Source organism: Erythranthe guttata, chromosome 14 (assembly GCF_056151865.1).
Source record: "Erythranthe guttata isolate IM_541 chromosome 14, IM_541, whole genome shotgun sequence".
Lineage (NCBI taxonomy): Eukaryota > Viridiplantae > Streptophyta > Magnoliopsida > Lamiales > Phrymaceae > Erythranthe > Erythranthe guttata.
In genome coordinates this window covers 22,640,495-22,661,252 of record NC_142546.1, presented here as the reverse complement: position 1 = coordinate 22,661,252, position 20,758 = coordinate 22,640,495, and the positions used below count along the sequence as shown (strand labels likewise).

Sequence of the window (20,758 nt, the reverse complement as noted above, 5' to 3'; positions counted from 1 at the left end):
TTGGCAAATGAATCAATTAACACTGATTCATTTGCTCCAACTGCTAAGTTCGTTCATTTAGTTACAAATTTAAATAAAATCAAGAAACTATAGTGGAGGGGATTGGAGCACTATTTATAAATGGAAGCACTATACTGCATTGACCACTCTGGCACTCCATAAAAATCGGACCACTCCAATTAGTTTCAAGTTTCAACTTTCAATATAACAACTCTTATGAAAAATAGTGGAAGGAATATTGCAAGAGACTTCAATAAAGTTTGTATATTTAGACATATTATATAGACATACCTAGATAATTATATTTATTTATGTTAATATATCATAGCATTTTACAATATTAAGAAATACTATTTGTATTACACCGTCGGTACGTAAACTAATTGACCAGTTATTTTATTAGACTATGAATTAAACACGCATAGATATAATTAATTGCATATTATTCCTCAGAATCGAAATAAAAATTCAAGAACTCGTAACTAATTTATAAAGTATTGAACAAAAACCAACATTAATAAAACATATATTCAAAGGGGATGCGTATATTGGTTAATTAAATGATTAAGGTGATAATAATTGCATACGTTTTGAGGAGAATCGTGATTGCCAGTCAACAATTATACATTACTATAACACATGATTATATTGTTCAACGCCTATATGTATTTGATTACACACACATATATAAATTTAATTTGGTTGATTTTTTTTTTTAAATTAAGTTTGTTGTTGAATTGTCATTGGTCGACCACGATTTTTAATTCTTATATATCGATGACTCACAAAGGCGTATCTGAATTAATTAGAATACAAACTGTCAACTTATGTTTGAATTTTGAATTTGATTGTTCATAATATATTTTGCAAATATTTTTATGAATTATACAGTTAAATCTCTATAAATTAATACAGTAAAGATTGACAAAATTCTTTTAATTTAGTGAAATATCAAATCATCAAGCTAATAATTTAATACACTTTAACAAGTTAGGATTAAAAAAAATTTATTTAAACGATGCTATTAATTTATCGAGTTTCTATTGTATATAGATTAATTAGGGTCGTCTTTGCATAAACTCCCCCAACATTCGCAAAATAGATTGTTTTTGGAAATTAGCTAAAAGCTAAATAAAATAGAATGAGCTGTTCTATTTAAGTACAATGTGGGTATATGTATATACTTGGTGCAAATTACTTTCAACCAAACATAACGTAATTAGACAATCACTGAATTAACAAATCCAACGGCCGGAAATCACTCGAGGAAAAATAGTTTCACACTCAGGTTGACTCAGGGGAGTAATCAACGACAAATGTCAAAACCAATAACTTTGATCATATTATAAAATAACCCCAAAACATTTAATTAATGTACAGAATACAACACATCAAACAGTCAATTACAATGTGTATTTTTTGGTTCAATTATTAAAAAAAAAATATATGTATATTTTTTGGAAATTTGATCGAGTCAATACCCAAAATTTTCACGCGTATATGGTCAAAAAAGTCTTAAAAATCCACTTCCCCATTCTACCCCTCGTTTTTATATCTTCTTCCAATTCTGCCCTTCTCCCTCTATCCCATAAACCTATATATACGTAATCACCATTTCTTATTCAAAAATCAAAACTTAAATTAACTGTTCTTTTCACTTACCCAAATTCTAATAGCCCCCAAAACGTGTTAGATATTACTTTGAAGAGCGGAGATTTTTTTTCTGTTCAGCTTCAAACGATCTGAGAGTTGCAGACCAATCATCGACGGCGGCGGCAGCGGCGGAGGAGGAGGATATAAAGAATGGCCGGAGCCAGCGGAGGAAGATCACTGGAGCAAACGCCGACTTGGGCTGTGGCGGTTGTGTGTTTCGTTTTGGTTGCGGTTTCCATTTTTATCGAACACATCATCCATTTAATAGGAAAGGTATAACTGTAATTACACATTTCCCGATGAATTAAAAAAAAAAGGAATATAATAATCCCTGCAACTGATTTTAATTTTTTTTTTTCTAATTATTTTATTTATTCTGCAAATAATTGATTTCAGTGGTTCAAGTCGAAACATAAAAGGGCTCTCTATGAATCACTCGAAAAGGTCAAAGCAGGTACACTAATTAAATTAAATTAAATTAAATTAAAGTTAATTAATCAATTTTATTTTATTTTTTTAATTTTGTATAAATAAAGAGTTGATGCTGCTGGGATTTATATCGTTGCTGCTGACGGTGGGCCAGAGTCCAATCTCGAACATATGTATATCGAAGAAATTGGGGTCCACGTGGCACCCATGCAACAAGAAGCAAGAGGGGAACGAGTACCCGGCGCCGCCGAAAGAAGATCCCGAAGAAGATAACCGCCGGAGACTTCTCTCGGTGGTGGACGAAGGCAGTTTCCGGCGTATCCTGGCCGGCGGCGGAACTGACAAATGCGCAGAGAAGGCATGATTATTGATTAATATTCTAAATTCTAACATGACTTTCAATTAACTGATGGCTTATTAATTTTTAAACAAAGAATAAAAAAACACGCACATGATTAATTAATTAATTAATTATATATTATATGCATGAAATGACGTGGAAAATGACATATTTTTGCAGGGTAAAGTTCCATTTGTGTCCTCGGATGGTATACACCAGCTTCATATTTTCATCTTTGTTTTGGCTATTTTCCATGTCCTTTATTGTATTCTCACCATGGCCTTAGGAAGAGCTAAGGTATGTTATACATGCATACATATTATATATAAATACATATATTGTTGTATAAAACAAATTTAAGATAATGTGTTATTTTTTTGGTTTTTAATTAGATGGGAAGTTGGAAAGGATGGGAAAAAGAAACAAAAACAATTGAATACCAATTTTCACACGGTAAATTTCGCAATTAAACTACCTTAATCGCAAATAAAAATAAATAAATTAATTTACACGAACGATGACGTACGCATGTTCTAACATTAATATTATTACATTGACAGATCCCGAGAGGTTTAGGTTTGCAAGAGAAACATCGTTCGGGAGGAGGCACTTGAGCTTTTGGAGCAAAACTCCTGTCCTTCTTTGGATTGTAAGTTTTTTTCTTTTTAATCATATATTTGTATATATTTTTATTGCGTATTCAAATACATTACGACACAATTAAAAAATGTCCATACACGTACATCATTTGTTGTCTCCGTTTGACGATCCCGTAATTTTAATTAGATCATTTTATTTAAATCTGAAAATTGAGGACAAAAAAAAAAAAGTAAACTAAAGTTGCTACAAGTCTCATTCATCTGTTGCAATTGACCAGCAGATTTACCTTAGTTTAACGTTTGGTACCTTGTTTTGTTTTTTCCAGGTTTGTTTCTTTAGACAATTCGTACGATCGGTTCCGAAAGTCGATTATTTGACTTTACGGCATGGGTTTATCATGGTATATAGAAAATTTTCCATTTAATTATTCTTTATTATTCAAATTGAGACTACACATTTGATTAAATTTACATAATATATTATTAAATTAATTCGATCAGGCACACCTTGCACCCCAAAGCCATGCTAGTTTCGATTTTCAGAAGTATATCAATCGATCACTCGAAGAGGACTTCAAAGTTGTTGTCGGAATTAGGTTAGTTCCTTATTTTCATATTAAAAAACATAAATTTGCTAAATTGTAAATTCTAACTAATTATTATTATTATTATTTAATTTTTTTTTAATTTTTTTTTTTTTTTTTTCAGCCCACCAATATGGTTCTTTGCAGTGTTGTTTCTGCTCTTCAATACTCACGGTGAGTGGATAAAAAGCCTTTATATTAAATGTTGCAATAATTTTAAATTACAAGTCGTCAAATTTTGTTCAGTTATAGTAACATAAAACGCTTACACGTTTCTAAATGAAGCGAACACACGCTTTCTTTGATTCCCACTTGCACATAAAAAAGGTTTAAAATCTAGATAGGTCAATTTTTAATTCTTTTTATTTATTTATCAGAAGGTCAATTTATAATTCAATCAAAACATTATTATGACAAAGAAGTGTATAATTAATTATGGGCCCCTATTGTGTGTGTGACAGGCTGGTATTCCTATCTTTGGCTGCCATTCATTCCATTGATTGTAAGTGTTTGTCGATTTTTTCCCCTTATTTTCACATTATTCAATTGTTTTGCTTCTTTTTTTTTTCCCTTAAATAAAATAATTATCTACTTAATTAGCTTGAAATAATAATATTGCAATGGACAGATAATATTGCTGGTAGGGACTAAACTGCAAGTAATAATTACGAAAATGGGGCTAAGGATTCAAGAGCGGGGCGAAGTAGTACAAGGCGTCCCCGTGGTTCAGCCGGGCGACGACCTGTTTTGGTTCAATCAACCACGGCTCATTCTTTACCTAATTAATTTTGTTCTTTTTCAGGTAAATATTTCGATTTTTTTTTTACCGCCCCCCTTTTTAATTATTATTTTTCCTTCCAATGTTCAATTTTAATTTTGGTTTTGACTATTAACGCAGAACGCGTTTCAACTGGCCTTCTTTGCCTGGACTTGGGTAAGCTTCTTAGAATTTTATATATACTATATTATTGTTATTTATTAATTAATTCACATTAATTATTATCATGAATAATATTGATTGATATATATCCACATAATTAATCAATTATTTTTCTTAATTAAACAGTATGAGTTCGGGTTGAGATCTTGTTTCCATAAACACGTGGAGGATATCGTAATCAGAATCTCAATGGGGTGAGCCTAATTATTTTTTTAAACTTTTATTGGTCATAGTTAATTATTTGTCTTAAGTCTTAAACTTATTTTTTTAATTAATTAATTAAACACTAATCACGTATTAACAACTGGCAATTTTATGATCACGAGCAGGATTGTCGTTCAAATTCTTTGCAGCTACGTCACACTCCCACTCTACGCCCTAGTCACCCAGGTACATAATTTTATCAAATTAAACAATAAAGAAATGAATAAATAAATAAATAGTCCCTATTTATTAATGATTTGTGGAAAAATAATAATATTAAATTAACTCGTGTGTTTAATAAAAAAAATAGATGGGGTCCACCATGAAACCAACGATATTCAACGAAAGAGTCGCCACCGCATTGAAAAACTGGCACCGCACAGCCAAGAAACACGTCAAACAGAGCAAGAACTCCCCCACCGGAACGCCGATGTCCAGCCGCCCGGCGACGCCGTCCCACGGCATGTCCCCGATCCACCTGCTTCGCCACTACCGGAGCGAAATGGACAACAGTCTACAAAACTCCCCGCGAAAGTCAAACCCCAACGTTGACCGTTGGGAACCGGAGTCCCCCTCTCCCACGCGCTTCCACGGCCAGGCCACCGAATCTTTCCACCACCGCATCGAGCTTGGACACGTGGACAGGGAGGTGGAGGATCTCCGCCACGAGCCCAGCTCCTCGCAGGTGGCGCCGCTGCCGGCGGTTGAGCAGCACGAGATCAGTATTGGTGGACCTAATTATAAGGATTTTTCGTTTGTTAAGAGAGACGCCTCGTAGAATTTATTTATTTAATTTATTATTATATCCAATTTCAATTGGGAAGTGATTTAAAAAAAAAACAAGAAAAAGGATTGTAGTTTAATTATCAATTGTTTTTTGAGAAAAAAAAAATATGCTCTGTAAGAAAGGAATCTACCAATGTAAATGATCATACAATTAATTAATTAATTGTTCAAAGCACGGGAGTTGAATTGTATGCAAATATCATTCTTTTGCTAAACCAAATTTGTTTGAAATATAATTACTTAAATATTAGATACTGATGTGCCGTTGATAAGACGGAATTACCCCTCATATTTTAGGTCAACTATTTATGTTGTATACCCGATAAAATTTAGATCGGTAGATTTTTACTATTCATCCACACATATATCATGATATCATGAATATAGATGTGTGTGTTTTTATTTGGAGACAATTAAACAAAAATAAATTATATATCTTTTTTTGGTGTAGCATGAAATAAGCATTTGTACCATATATATTAGCTAGTTCCGATAATATAATGCATGCTGTTATTAGAACTCAGACGAATGCAAGTGTAATGATCATTTACAAGCCAACTTAATTTAGGGTAACATGTAATTACAGGAAAATCCCTTTGTTTTGAAAAATTACATTCATCTCTCTAAAGTTTGTAAATTTCTTACATTCTCTCCTCTATAAATAGGTGTCAGTATGTTAGAAATCTACAAATTGTATGGGTAAATCTAATTACAGAAACAATTAAGGGATTTTTTCAAAAATAGATATTACCTCAAGGACGAGGCTGTAATTTACCTTTATACTTAATATAACAACAAGAATAAAGATGGCGCTTTCTATCTCAGACTTTATTGAAAGTTCTAGAAATTTGTATGTTGAAGAATGATATGTTTTTATTTTTATCCCCATGGACTTATTGATTGGTCTTCATCTAGAAATTTCAGCAGCAGCCTAGTACTATTAAATTTTTAATTGAATTGGTTTAGTTTAGTCGGCTGCTTTTATTATTTTTTTTTTTTTTTAAGTAAATTCAAGTCCATTACAGGGGGAAGTAGGGGAGGGGGGACTCGAACCCTAGACCTTTACCCTATTGGTAAAGGCTAGGTACCAACTCTCCTAATGAGGGTTGGTCCTTTATTATTATATGCCGAAATATTTTGTTGTTTTTTGTTTTCACTGATATCGACCGATATTTTGCAATCGAACTATTTCAACAACAGTTACCCGACTTACAATTGTTTGGGTTAGCGATGGTTTTATATTTTTGCAATAATCGGTTGGTCGGGTCGGGCCGATATTCAAACGACCCAACCTCTGAACAACCCTAATTATATATAATCTTAATTATGTGATTTTATGATGATGTATTTGTTTTTGTTTTTTTGTCTGAGAATAAGGTAATTGCTATATAATACTTGGTAAATTACACTTACACTTCTGAGGTATGTTAAAATAATTTTAATGTCTTTGTGGTATCCGTGATTACAAATAACTCCCTTGAAACATTGTTAGAAACCCTAATGGAACAATATAGTGGAAAATTTATTCCGTTAAGAGTTATAACAGATTATTAGTTTCAGGAAGTGGTGGATACAACATAGAACTAGTGGGCGACATAGCTCCCCCAATATTTCATCGGTCCTTATTGTATTTATATACAAATTATAAATTTTCGTATATGGTAGCGTTAACGGCCCGCGGAAAATAAACATAGTGCATATTGGTCACCAGGACATGAAATCTTAGTTCCTGTAATTGTTTCAGGAGTATAACTGTAATTATCAATTCTACATGGAATAGGTGTGATTTACCCAAAAATATTTAATCTCCGTGGGCAACATTTGGAACAAAACATTACTCTACCAGTCCATTATCCCTTTATATTTGGAACAACTCAGGCCCATACAATAAACAAGTGTAGTGTAGAAAGCCCATTTCTATTAATCATTAGAAACGCTATTTTTTTTGTAGAATTATTTTGTGGTTAATTTTGTTTTACATTAGTAACGCAATTTAGTAGAGCATGCAACATCAATTGAAAATTTTAAATTGACCATATATATATATATATATATATATATATATATATATATATATATATATATATATATAATTCACATGTGATTTTGAAAATTTATAAATTATATTTAGAAAATTGAAATATAAAATTTGATTAATCACACTATTCATATCACAATTTCTGCACAAATAAATAATAATAATAATAAATCATATCAATGATTAACGAATAATGAAGGTGCAATATAATGCATAGACGTAAGTAAGAAAATGAAATTGGGCGGAAACCAAGAATAGTAAGAGAGCAGAAGCAGCAGCATGGGAAGAAGAGAAAGAGATAACCCTATTTTTGATTATTAGCAACCGAGACGAGTAAAAGACAAACTACACTCTTTTCTAACTGCGGCTCTGCCCGCTACTTTCTCTCTCTAGACATGTATATATTTAGTAAGTATATATATTTATATTTATATATGCTCGCAATTGCAAATAATTATTCTTTGTTTTGCCGCCCTCTTTCTGTAATTCTTGGTTGTCATTTGCTTTGCTGCCCCTTGTTTTCAGCTGCACATTCCAGAATATATATATTAATTAATTCATGTCTTTTTACCCCCTCTCTCTCTCTTTCTCTCTCTAGATAAATAAGCTATCTTGAAAAGAAAAGCTTTGATCAGCAGCTGAGGATTAATTAGTAAAATATTATCAATGGAGATGAGAGTATTGGGAGGGGCAGTGGAGAAGGTGAGCAGGCAAATATATGCTATTTTTTGTCTAGGAGTGCTTCTCCTATCACTCGCCATAGCCCACCAATACTACCCACCGTGTGCCGCCGCCGCCGCCGCTGATGATGATGATGATATTGGAAAACTATCGGGCGGCGGCAGCCACCGTGAACACCCGAAGCGCCGCCGCCAATCGTCCTACCATGGCTCTCCCCTTCTCCGCGGCCGCCCTGTCTGTAGTTAAAGGGTTCATTTCATAAATATATGTTCTAGATTTAGTTTGTAACCCCTAATAATTAATGAATCTTGCTTTTCTTTTCTGTACCTTTAATCAATTTTGATTATATGAAAATAAATTTTACATATTAATTAATTTTTTTTTTGGTGAGGCATACGTACGTATAGATTCTGTTTTCGTTCATTTTTATATTTCAAATTATTTATTTACTATTTATATATTTGGTTTTGAAACTAACATGTTATATTATAGTCTATGAGTGTCATAATTATCGTGACTTGTGCAATTTGGAACCTTTGTATTTAAAAAGGGGGAGCCATGTCACCACATAACTCCCCATAACTCTATGTTATCTCCACAACTAGCTAAAAGTAATAGTCCATTAGAACCCTATCGGAATAATGTATCCAATGCATTATCCCGTTAGAGTTTTTAACTACCTTTCAGGGGGGTGAGTGTAATTATCGATACCATAGGGACCTTACAGTTATTTAAGAATATCTCAGGGGTATGGGTGTAATTTACCCTTAATTCTAATTTCTAATCAAGTATTGATTCTATAATTTTATTGCACCTAGGGTTTGCTTTTAATTCATTTTAAACAAATTTTTTTCATATAAATTGATTACAGTATAAACATTGTTTGGCATTCTGATTTTGCTCTGTTTCAATTTCACACACACACACACACACACACACTCTAATGTGATGATTGTGTGTTTGTTAATAATCTTTAGTAATTATCGAGATAGATGAGTGAGGGTGAACTCGGAGTTTCTGCATTTCCAGAAGCCGAGAGCATATTTAGTTGGATCGGAACAATAAATGGCGGCAACGGAACTATTCTTACAGACTCTCCCTATCTTTTCCACTCGATTATCCTTTTAAGCCCCCTCACATTAAGTTTCAAACGACGTGCTTCCATCCAAACATTGACCACTTCGGGAGTATTTGATTACATATTCTTCAGGTATTTTCACCGTATTTCTATAATTCGGCTTCGTTTTTTTTTTCTTCCTGTGATTTGATTTTATGTTCTTAACAGGATAAATGGTCATCGGCATACGATTGCAGAACCATTCTTTTATCCATGCAGAGTCTATTAGGAGGTATATATATATATATAATCAATTGAAATCATGCCACGAGATTCAACTTTGCGATGGAGGAACATTTTCGGGAGGGATTAGTGTTTTTTTTTTGTGTGTGTAATTATATATGTATCTATTTTGATGTACAGCTGCTGTTGGAATTGGATGTTCATTTGATGTAAAGGAAATCTTGATTTATTTGGAATTTTCAAAGTTTGAATCACAATGTTTATTTTTTGCCACCTTTTGATGATTATCAAATAGTTGTAAACATGCTGGCATAAAATGAATTATTTGAGGACTTGCTGGCAATTATCTGTGCCTCAATTATTTGTGTCACATTTACTAAGATATTGCAAATATTGTTAAGTCATTTTGTGTATATATATATATTTAATTTTCCTTTTTTCTTTCCCCTTATAAGATTCATGTATATTTTTATTAGTTTTTATTTAATTTTATTTGTGAATTGTGAGTATGATGTTTGATTGAAGAATTTTTGTGACTTGTGGGCTTGAATTGTAAATAGTGGGTTTTCGTAGATCTTATAATTGGACCTAGCAAGATCCATTTAACTTATATTTATTTAATTAGTTGGGCTTATTTCTCATCAATATTTATATCACTACTTTCAAACTCACATTTTCTTTTTTTCTTTTTTTCTTTCAAACTCACATTTTCTGATTACTTCAGAAACCAAATTATGATATTTACTAACTATAAGTTTCTAATTTTGATTTGACACGTGCTTGTGTGTGTGTGTCTGTGTGTAAAGGCATAAATGTAGAAGGGGTGTGAGAGAGAGAGAATTAAATAAACAAAGAATATTGTCGTTGAAAGAAGTAGCATCCAAAATTCCAAATGCTTATTGCCAAAAGTGGTTGATAATTAAAGTAGTACCATAAAATATTATTTTATTAATATACATACGTATTCAAATTAATTAATTAATTAATTAATTAATTAATTAATTAATGTGGAATTGGAGCAGTTGAAATGTTCAGACTTTAGTTTCTTTTTTAAGTTTTTCCTTTTTTTCCTCGAATATGTAAATTAATCCAGCATGGCAATAGAAAATAATAAAATTGGATAAAAAAGAAATAATTTAATTTGTTTCGAAATAGAAATAGGAAATTTCCATTGAGCCCTAAATTAACAAATTGGGTGGATGAGAAAAAACAGAATGAAATGAACAACTGTGCTCACGTATCCAGTTTTGAAACAAGAGGGGCCCCTTGAAAGAATGGTCACCCAGAAAAAAAGATACTTTCTTCTTACAAAACCTTGTGTGTGTGTGTGTTTGTGTGTGAGAGAGAGAGAGATGAGAGAGAAAGATGAGAGAGAGAGAGAGAGAGAGAGAGAGAGAGAGAGAGAATTTTTAGAGAAACGTGTGTGTCTCGTGAGGTCCAGTCATCTCTTGTCTTTCTTATCAACTTTTATCAAATCCTTATTTCATTATTTTTTGAAAAAGAAAAATAAAAAAAAAAAAAACAAAAAAAGCTTAGAAATATAATTACAAATTCAAAATAGATTCCAACATTATAGCCTTGTTTTCTTACACAAGTTTAACAAGCATTATAAAATTAGGGTAAATTACAACCATCTCCTTAACATAACATGTTTAGAAAATTACATTCAGATCCCTGTAGTTTGTATTTTTTTTTTACATCCACCCCTATGAAAGGGTGTTAATATAAAAAAAATTAAAAATTTGAATGGGATATATTTAATTATTAAAAAATGTGGGTTTTTTTCATAAATAGAACTTAGGGGACAATTGTAGTTTACCCCTAAAATTATAATGTACAAGTCAAAATTAGAAAGTTTACTAAAAAATACGTAATTGGGCGAGAAAGGACATTTTTACTCATTCAATTATTATTAAAAATTAAAAAGAATTAAAGTTTCGAGAATTTGCAATATGATTGCTCTTAATTAGTTAATTAAAAAAAATAAAAAAAATAAATATATTAGTATTATCTTATCTCTGTATGTAAAGAAAGAGTAGTACAAAAGCAATAATGGCGTAATCATTTTCAACTGTAAAGCCTATTAACTTTTATTTCTCTAACCTTTTTGTGACTTAATTTTGTTCCTATCTTTCACTTTTTACATATTCAACTGTTCATCAAGTGATCCTATATTTTATGCCTACGTACAGATTCTTTTTTTCTTTTTTCTTTTCACATTGCGCCTCATACTTTCTTTTCCTTTTCTTTTATACCCTTTATGTATCATCTTATTTTTTTCAAGTTGTAACTGTTAAATATTAATATATTTAAACTACAATCTATACATACACATAGTAGAAGTTCATATTTTATTATATTCATATTTGGATGTACCAAGTCTACAATAAAAAAATTGAATTTTTTCGTTTCGATATCTATGATATCGATCGACTGGAATACACTTTGAGTTAATTTTAAGGTCGATTAAAAGTTGCGAAAGTAACCGAGTACCATTGGTGTGTGTATATGTAGATCAACGGTAACAAATCACTCAGTATAACGAACCTTCAGTACCCGATGTTGCATAGAAATAATATACAACTTAGAATAGCACTAATAAGGGATACCAAGTTTTTATTATCGAAGAAGAGTGATTAGTTGCATATTAGATTACATAGTAAATATGGAAATATCCATCGTGAAATATGTATGTATGTATGTATGTATGTATGTATGTATGTATGTATGTATGTATGTATGTCGTGGCGGAACTAAAATTTTATGAGAAAAAAACGTAAATACATTGTCCACGACTATTTATTGGCAAAAAAAGGATAAAATAAGCAAATATTTCTAATATTTAATTGAGAGAATATAGATTAAACACCTTAAAATTATATTCTGAAGTATGATCATGTAAAATACTTATAAATTACTTGCAATATAATTAACCGATAAAACAATTTACAAACTACTGTCTTTGCTTTTCATTTTTTTTTTTTTGCAAAAAAAAATCATAATTGAGTGGACTAAATTGTGTATAAATACTTAAATAGGATGGAATAAATAAATATGATATTACATAGTTTTGAAAAAATTGGACCGAGAATGGGGTAACAAAGGTGGCTCCCCCCCAATGTATGTATGTTTCATGTTTGTATGTAATATGTATGTATGTAGAGAGAGAGAGAGAGAGAGAGAGAGAGAGAGAGAGAGAGAGAGAGAGAGAGAGAGAGAGAGAGAGAGAGAGAGAGAGAGAGAGAGAGTGGTCCAAGTTGAGTCTATGGCTGACCGGCTTCGAGAGCAGCAGCCCCAGCCGTGTAAGATAAAGGAGAGAGAGAAACACACACACACACACAAGATGATAAAAAAACACAAGAGCTAGGTTTCATCATACATACATAATCAATATTCTTTCTTCCTTCTTTCCAATTTCCTATTTTCTTTTTTTCTTTTTTTGAATTCAAAAAAAAAAAAAAAAGAAAAGTAAAAAAAATCTCTGCAACAAACTCCACTGCAAAGTTCATCATAATCTCTCTCGTCTTTATCTATTTTCAGCAAACTTCTTGTTTTCTTCCACCTTGTAGTTGTGCGCGCACACAGTAGTCTCTCACACACACAGATACACACACACCAAACCCCCCATCACCAGCTTTAATTTAATTTTTCGAACCGATCCAAACTTTAGTAATAATAATTTCCACATACAAATTTAAAAAAATGATGTCTGATGATTCATCAGTTCATCCCTCCATTAGAGCCTTCCTCCAAGATCCTATCCCAAACCCTACCGACCCTAACCCTAACCCTAATTCCAATCCTTCCAAACGCAAACGCAATCTCCCCGGCACTCCAGGCAAGCTCATCTTCATATACTTACATATACATACATAGATACATACATATATCAGTACTGCTTATAATATCTATATAAATATGTTTATGTGTGTGCAGATCCAGATGCGGAAGTGATAGCTTTGTCGCCAAAGTCACTAACAGCGACGAACAGATTCTTCTGCGAAATATGCAACAAGGGTTTCAAGAGAGACCAGAATCTGCAGCTACACAGGAGAGGCCACAATCTTCCATGGAAGCTCAAGCAGAGAAGCAACAAAGAGGTCATCCGGAAGAAGGTTTACATCTGCCCCGAGAAAACCTGCGTCCACCACGAAACCTCACGCGCCCTCGGCGATCTCACTGGAATCAAGAAGCACTACAGCCGCAAACACGGCGAGAAGAAGTGGAAGTGCGAGAAATGCTCCAAAAAATACGCCGTCCAGTCCGATTGGAAAGCCCACTCCAAGATTTGCGGTACTAGGGAATACAAATGCGACTGCGGTACTCTCTTCTCCAGGTACGTATATACACACATATTCATATATGCATCTTGCTTCCTAGCTAGGTTAATTATATATATATGTATATATAGATACATGAGTTTTTTTTTTTTGTTTTTTTTTTGGGGTAAATAGAAAGGATAGTTTTATTACGCATAGAGCGTTCTGCGATGCGTTGGCAGAAGAGAGTACGAGGTTCAGTACGGCGCCGATGGCATCTTCGTCGAATTTGAATTTCAGAAACAACCATGATTTGATGAATAATAGTCTTCAGATTAATGGTGGTGGTGGGGGCGGCGGCCCCCATTTCTCCGGGATGTTCAGGCCGCCGGAAATGATGGGATTGGATTCGGGGATGAATAATAATCTTGATAATATTAATTTGCAGAAGCCGAGGCTTCCAATGTGGCTAGACAACAACAACAACAACAATAATAACAATAATAATAACGCGAATTACTTGGTGGAACAAATGGGAGGCGGCACTTCGTCTCCGGCGCAGAATAATCAGTGGTACAACTTCAGTCGTTCGTCGGGGCAAGAATCTTCGTTTGCCGGTGGGGATGTTATTAATAATAATAATAATAATGGATCGAGATTATCGTCGGTGATGAAGGAGGAGGAAGAAAACAACAAGGGGAGTAGTTTGTCTGAAGCAATAAGTTCGATGTATAATAACTACGGTAATAACACCAACAACCAGAATAATCAGACAAACTCACCGGCAGTGCCGATGTCGGCTACTGCATTATTACAGAAGGCGGCGCAAATGGGTTCTACGAGGAGCAACAACTCCGCCGCGGCGGCTTTTGGTGCTGGTTTCGGTTTGATGAGCTCGGCTTTCTCTAATCTCGGCAGCTTTAATAATTCTCTGAACCAGAGCAGAATCAACGAAGAAGCGGCGGCGGTTCGTAGTCATCATCATCATCATCATCATCATCTTCATCAGAATAATAATACTTTGGATGGGTTGATGGCGGCGGCATCCGCCTCCAACAACGGCGGCGGCGATATGATCAATAATTCAGACGGTAGTACTCCGATGTGGAAGAGAAGCCAGCTTATTAATATTGATGCGGAGAACAGTATGACGAGGGATTTTCTTGGTGTTGGTGGGAATGATGAGAGCCGCCGTTTCTTGCAGGAGAATTACAATTCTGGTGGCGGCGGCGGTGGAGAAGGTTTGTTTAATGGCTTCCGTGGTGGAGATGAACCGTTGTAGCGGAAAATTAAATAACCACAGTGGTAAAAAAAAAGGGTGAGAGGGTAAAAATATTTACAAGACAAAAAGCTTGCATGAGAGAGTACTGATGAATAGATGCTACAGGACATGGAAACAGAAGAGATCTTGTGAACTGTCAGAAGGGGGGGTGGGTGGGTGGGGTGGGGTGGGGGGTTGGGGTGGGGGTGGGGTCCACCCCATGTTGTAAGAGACATGACAAAAAGAGGGACTTGGGAATCACAAGGCAGAAATTCTTGTTACTGCATGTAGAAAGTTTTTTTTTTTTTTTTTTTTTGATGCATTATTATTATTATTATTTATTTTTATTTTATTATTTGGTTCTAGGGTTTTGAGATTTGGACCACAAAAAACTTTGTGATGAGCTTGTGTGAGAGTGATGTAGTATTATGCATGTTGAATTCTGTTTCAAGGAATTATTCCATGTGCTGCAGAATTTGCTTCGAATTAATCTTTGATTTTATGCATGTATTTATGTGGATGTGTGTAAAATGTATATCGTTGTACACATGTGGATGATAAGATATAATTCGGTGAAATTCATCGGGTATATCATGGAACAAATTGGTTACATTTGAACCGAGGAGGAGATTGGTTGATTTTGGAAATTATGTTTCAGAAAATTAATTTGAATGACTCCTTGTTTTTCTTTAAATCTCCAAGGTCTTGTTTGGTTAGTCGAGATAAGATTAAATAATCTAATAAAAACTCATTTATTTTATCGGACACCGGAATATCCAATAAAAAAAGCTTCTAAAAGGTAAAATAAGGCGATATAAGACATGATAGCATAATATTTTCAAGTCGACCTAAAAATTTACGATTACCAAACAACAAACAATGTCAAATTACTTAGTTAATCGTTGCTAATTTCCCCAACCAAATGAGGCCTAAATAAACTATAAAAAAAAGTTATAGGGGGTCCATAGCCAATTAATATGAAATATTAATTAGTAAATTTATTATTATGAATCAAAACCCTCAACTCTATATGTTCAGACTAAACTGAACCTTCTGTTTTCTTTTTTTTTAAGTTTAATTTGGAATTTCTTTCTCGTTTCCAACAGAAATTTAGGTACACAAAAGCAAAAGGAACATTCAATCAAAAATAGATTTTCCCCTTGTTCGAATAGTGGATTTAGAAACATAAAATTAAATGAAATGGTACATAAGACCAAAACGAAGTAGAATAATTGTCATTGTTTTTCTTCGTGGGACAAAGCCATCAGTTAATCGCCAATGGCCTATAAAATATCAATTCACTTATTTTGACCATTATACCCTTTGTCTACTTTCTGCATATTCAAATATGAAATTATTTGTAATAACAGGCAATTGACCAATATGAAATGTGAGATGGATTTCAATTTTTTTGCATCAAATAAAACCTAATAATTTAATTAATGATGGCTTATCTTACCTATCAAATGAGGCCCTCCGTTTACCTAACAAATGATTAACCAAAAGCTGATCGAAAACAGAGCATCAAAATTTAACTATACTATATATATATATATATATATATATATATATATATATATATATATATATATATATATATATATATATATATATATAATATAATATATATATAAACTGAAGAAAGAGTGTTCTGAATTCTACAACATACTAATGGACCCTTAGCTTGAAAGACAAGATGAGTTAGTGCATCACAAAACATGTATACTATAATTGTTTGCTCGAGTCTCAAATTTCGATTCGAATCATTTCTCGGTGTCTGGTATTTCTTCTATAGCATCCTCGGCTTTCACCTTCTCGGGAACAAAATCTAACGATATTGAATGAAAAAAAAGGAACTACTATTAATGAAGTATGTGCATATCAAAAGTCGAATTAAAATAAGATATTTGCGTCTATGAGAAGTTCGTAATAAACAAAAGGAACTACCTGAGAGAAACCCAAATCGACTTCGCGTAGAAACCACCGAAGCTGCAAGCAAAGTTAAAAAGCAAGTCAAATAAAAAGAGAAAAAATTAACAATTTTGGGTGCAATTAATAGCATTTAAAACACACAATTCTGATTTACCTCCATAAAATTATTATGGACTGAAACATTGTATAAAGAAACTTCGTGCACACGTGTCAGAAGGTGCAAGTTACATAATTGCATTTTTTCAATATATATTTTTGTATCGGTACTTTGTACGTAATAGATACAGATATCAAACATGTGTCCATAATTCAAGAACCTAGCTACCTCAGATGCTAATTACTTTCAACAATTAAAACAAAATGTGAGATGCACGATCATAAGAAAAGGTAACAGACGCAGCTAAGCCGCGTACGCGCCTTATTAAAGCCTGTCTTAACCTAAAAAAAAGACGCAATTGACAATTATGACCCTAACTAATTCCTTCCCATACTGAAGAAATTTCAACAGTTTTCTAGCAAGACAATGAAGTATGAGATATAAGACTGATAAGGGACAATGTCATTTCTCTAACATATAAAGTAAATGCATTTGATCTCTTCATTTGATGACTGTATGTATCAGTTAACGGGCGAGAAAATATCTCTACTTAAAAATATCGATTTCATTCTCTTTATGTGTGATTGTGAGCCAAAAACTTAATTCCAATATGGTCAAGATCAATCGTATTTCATGTCTTAGAAAATGTTTGGTGAATAAATACTTTTAGTTTCTTTCAAATACAATTAGCCACAGTTTAATTCACGATCACTATAATTCTGCATTAAAGGAAGGAGCAATCAGCAAACAATATCATTTAATGAACCTCGACTCATGTACTAACGCATAAACACGCACGTGCAATAATTAGAATCATGTGCATGCATTGCTTTGAAACTAATCCAATAAAGTAATACGAGGAAGAAGAAGCAGTGCATACACAAATGGTTGTACGCGGTATAATTCTTATTCTCAATGAATGCTTGAGCATAAGCATCCCTCGTGAACAACTGAAGAAATTTCTCCTGCAAATCCAAATAGTTCAAACGCAATTATTATAATATTTCCAATTATTTCAAGAAACTTAAGCTCTTATTTATCACAATATATAACTCCTTTCCAGTAAGAGTTCAAATGTCAAACGTTTCTACGAAAAGATTAATGTAGTGCAGTGATGCATAAAGAAACATACAGGGTAGTAGTGTAAATATGATCTCATAGATTATTATTAAATATATGCTAATTGAGAGGATTAATCAATACCTTGCATTTAAGGTTCAGCAAAAATGAAATAGGTTTGGTTTTTCATTGCATCTTAGATTTGATTCCTCACTAATCAAAGTTATTTTCCTTTAATCATGCTTTAATCCCCATTTACCAACCCTAAAAATCACTAGAAAATTAATTTAAAAAAAAAAAAAAGTGTAGTACCATTACGCATTAATGTTGTACGTTTGCTCTTCAATTAAGAGTATCTGCAACCAAAACCCTAGATTATCGAAATTGGGGAAAAAATTGAAAAGGCATACCGAAGCTTTATTAATGAGGAAGACGGCTTCCTGCGAGATTTTGACATCCGGATTTTCGCTCTTGATGATTCGGCTGACGCGATTCATCGGAAACGTGTACAGTGCGTTGTCGCTCTTCTCCTCCGCCTCCGATTCGCCGCCGTCGTCTTCTTCTTTTGTACTTTTCATTTTCCCCTTATTTTTCACATCCTCCAATTTACCTTTCGTCCTGATGATTTTTGGCCTCTTTTGTTCTTCCTTTTCATCACCCGAGCTTCTTTCATCTTCATGTTTCTGACTTCTCTTTTTTCCTTGATTTTTCACATTCTTCCTTTCTTCGCTCACATCTTCATCGCTCGAGCTTCTTTCTTCAATTCGTTCCACCTCATCGGCCTCGCTGGACTCCAAAACGTCGTCGTCGTTCTGAGATTCCGCGCTCGACGAAGGCACCGCGGCGAGAACTTCGGTTTCCTCGCTGGAAGCATCGTCATCGCCTGTTTTGGTGATCCTGCTTCTGATTTTGGGGTTGCGTTTGGTGCTGATGGTGACGGATTTTTTAGCTTTGCTTTTGATTTTGGTCGGGGTTTTGGAATTCTTGTTGGCTTTCGCTGCTGGCACTTGCTTTTTCGCCATTGTTGTGAGATTCGTTATTCGGACCAGATAATTAATTTTATGCATAATGCCAGTTGCATTTATAACCGGGCCGGGCATTGGATTTGGGCTTATTTGCACTCACGGTTTTATAGGGCTTCCTTTTATTTGAAATAACATTTCAAATTTGGACTATTATTTCCATTTATGATAATATTATGTTGTACGTTTATTAATTTACAAAATATTTGAATTATCCTATTATTAACGTGAAATTTGAGGTAGCATGGTAACTACCTTGCACCTAGAATCTATTTGGTAAGAAGAAAGTTATGATAATCATGTCACACACATACCCTAAGAATCAAATCTTAAGATGAAGCTCGAGAATCCTAATGCAAACCTTAAATAATCTGTAAAAGCAATTAATATGCACGTGATTTATAGTGGTTGGGTCATATGAGATCTACATCCATTTTAGAATACTCGCCGCAATACTTTTATTTATGATCAATTTGAGATTACAATTATAAGAAATCACTCTCTCAGATCTCAGAAAGAGGAGCAACAATGACGATCATTTTCAATGGAGACTCTCTCTCTTATCTCACTTTGTTCTCAAATGAAAACCTAAAGTTTCTCTATCTCTATATATAATCTGAGTATATTTGTTCATCTTTCTTCTATGTGACACCGTGCAATATTTGATCATATATATGTGCATCACATTTTCTCAACAAAATAAAAGTTTTTAGCTACACATAGGCCGTTCCAACTTGATCCCCTATCAGCTGATAACAACACTTCTCTTCCATTAGTATTCTTGCACGTCACGTTGATGATCAATCCAGCTCAATCTTCAGCTCCAGCCTTTGATTTTCTATGTGCCGAGAACAATCTGAATCACTAATTAACGTAACAAAGAAAAGTTATAATTACTTAATTTATGTAAAGTTATCTAGTTTAGCTAATTAGTTAAGCAGATAATACTCGTTAATCCGGGGGTTCTATAACCCTGCTTGAGTAATTAATGACATACATAACCTTTTATTAAATGACAAGTATTTATTGAAGATGTATATATGAATTTATGATATAACACAACAAATTAGGAGGTCCAACAATATAAATTGACAATGAAGAATAGTTTATAGTACAATAGACTTTGGTCCATACTAATTCTACCTCCTCACGAAATCTGGAGTTGGCCCTTGTCGTTGATCACAACGTGTTGGTCCATCAAATTATTGTGGCTATAATTTATAGGGCTAAATACACTTTGCACCCTTAAACTATAGGGGTGGTAACACTTACCCCCTTAAAGTTACAAATGTAACACTTACCCCCCTCATTAATGAATTTAATGATAAAACTTTGACTTTGAATGATGTAGCATTTTTTCTTCCCAAATTGTCCTTCTAGCTATTATATTGATGCATATATAATAAAATAGTTTCAATAATATTTCAAAAACTAAAATTTATAAAATATAATAATTATTAAAAAAATATTTTGATTTATGTTTAACTCCACATTTTAATTACTATAGACCCTAATATAAATAAAAATCTCAATATTTAAAAAAATATATAAAATACGTTAAACATTCGCGAGAA

The 20,758-nt window shown here is 33.1% G+C and overlaps 3 protein-coding genes across 3 annotated transcripts; 2 read left to right on the top strand and 1 right to left on the bottom strand.

Annotated features, from left to right (window-relative positions):
• Positions 1–1,383: 1,383 nt before the first annotated feature.
• On the top strand, positions 1,384–5,732 carry LOC105966716 (MLO-like protein 6). The gene is made up of 15 exons (XM_088813146.1): positions 1,384–1,926; positions 2,050–2,107; positions 2,190–2,440; positions 2,603–2,719; positions 2,815–2,875; positions 2,983–3,071; positions 3,348–3,422; positions 3,523–3,617; positions 3,730–3,779; positions 4,067–4,107; positions 4,234–4,407; positions 4,504–4,539; positions 4,672–4,739; positions 4,875–4,935; positions 5,060–5,732. Exons 1-15 carry the CDS (start codon positions 1,804–1,806, stop codon positions 5,525–5,527), a joined length of 1,767 nt encoding a protein of 588 aa, XP_088669272.1. The 5' UTR covers positions 1,384–1,803; the 3' UTR covers positions 5,528–5,732.
• A 7,154-nt stretch (positions 5,733–12,886) lies between these two features.
• LOC148765461 (uncharacterized) lies at positions 12,887–15,529 on the top strand. The gene is made up of 3 exons (XM_088813503.1): positions 12,887–13,392; positions 13,491–13,890; positions 14,009–15,529. The coding sequence occupies exons 1-3, from the start codon at positions 13,257–13,259 to the stop codon at positions 15,093–15,095; spliced, it is 1,623 nt and encodes a 540-aa protein (XP_088669629.1). The 5' UTR covers positions 12,887–13,256; the 3' UTR covers positions 15,096–15,529.
• Positions 15,530–16,710: 1,181 nt separating this feature from the next.
• Positions 16,711–19,231, bottom strand: NF-YC10 (nuclear factor Y, subunit C10). Its single transcript, XM_088813915.1, has 4 exons — positions 18,573–19,231; positions 17,984–18,068; positions 17,022–17,063; positions 16,711–16,902 (listed from the first exon to the last, which is right to left on the bottom strand). The coding sequence occupies exons 1-4, from the start codon at positions 19,227–19,229 to the stop codon at positions 16,838–16,840; spliced, it is 849 nt and encodes a 282-aa protein (XP_088670041.1). The 5' UTR covers positions 19,230–19,231; the 3' UTR covers positions 16,711–16,837.
• Positions 19,232–20,758: the final 1,527 nt, after the last annotated feature.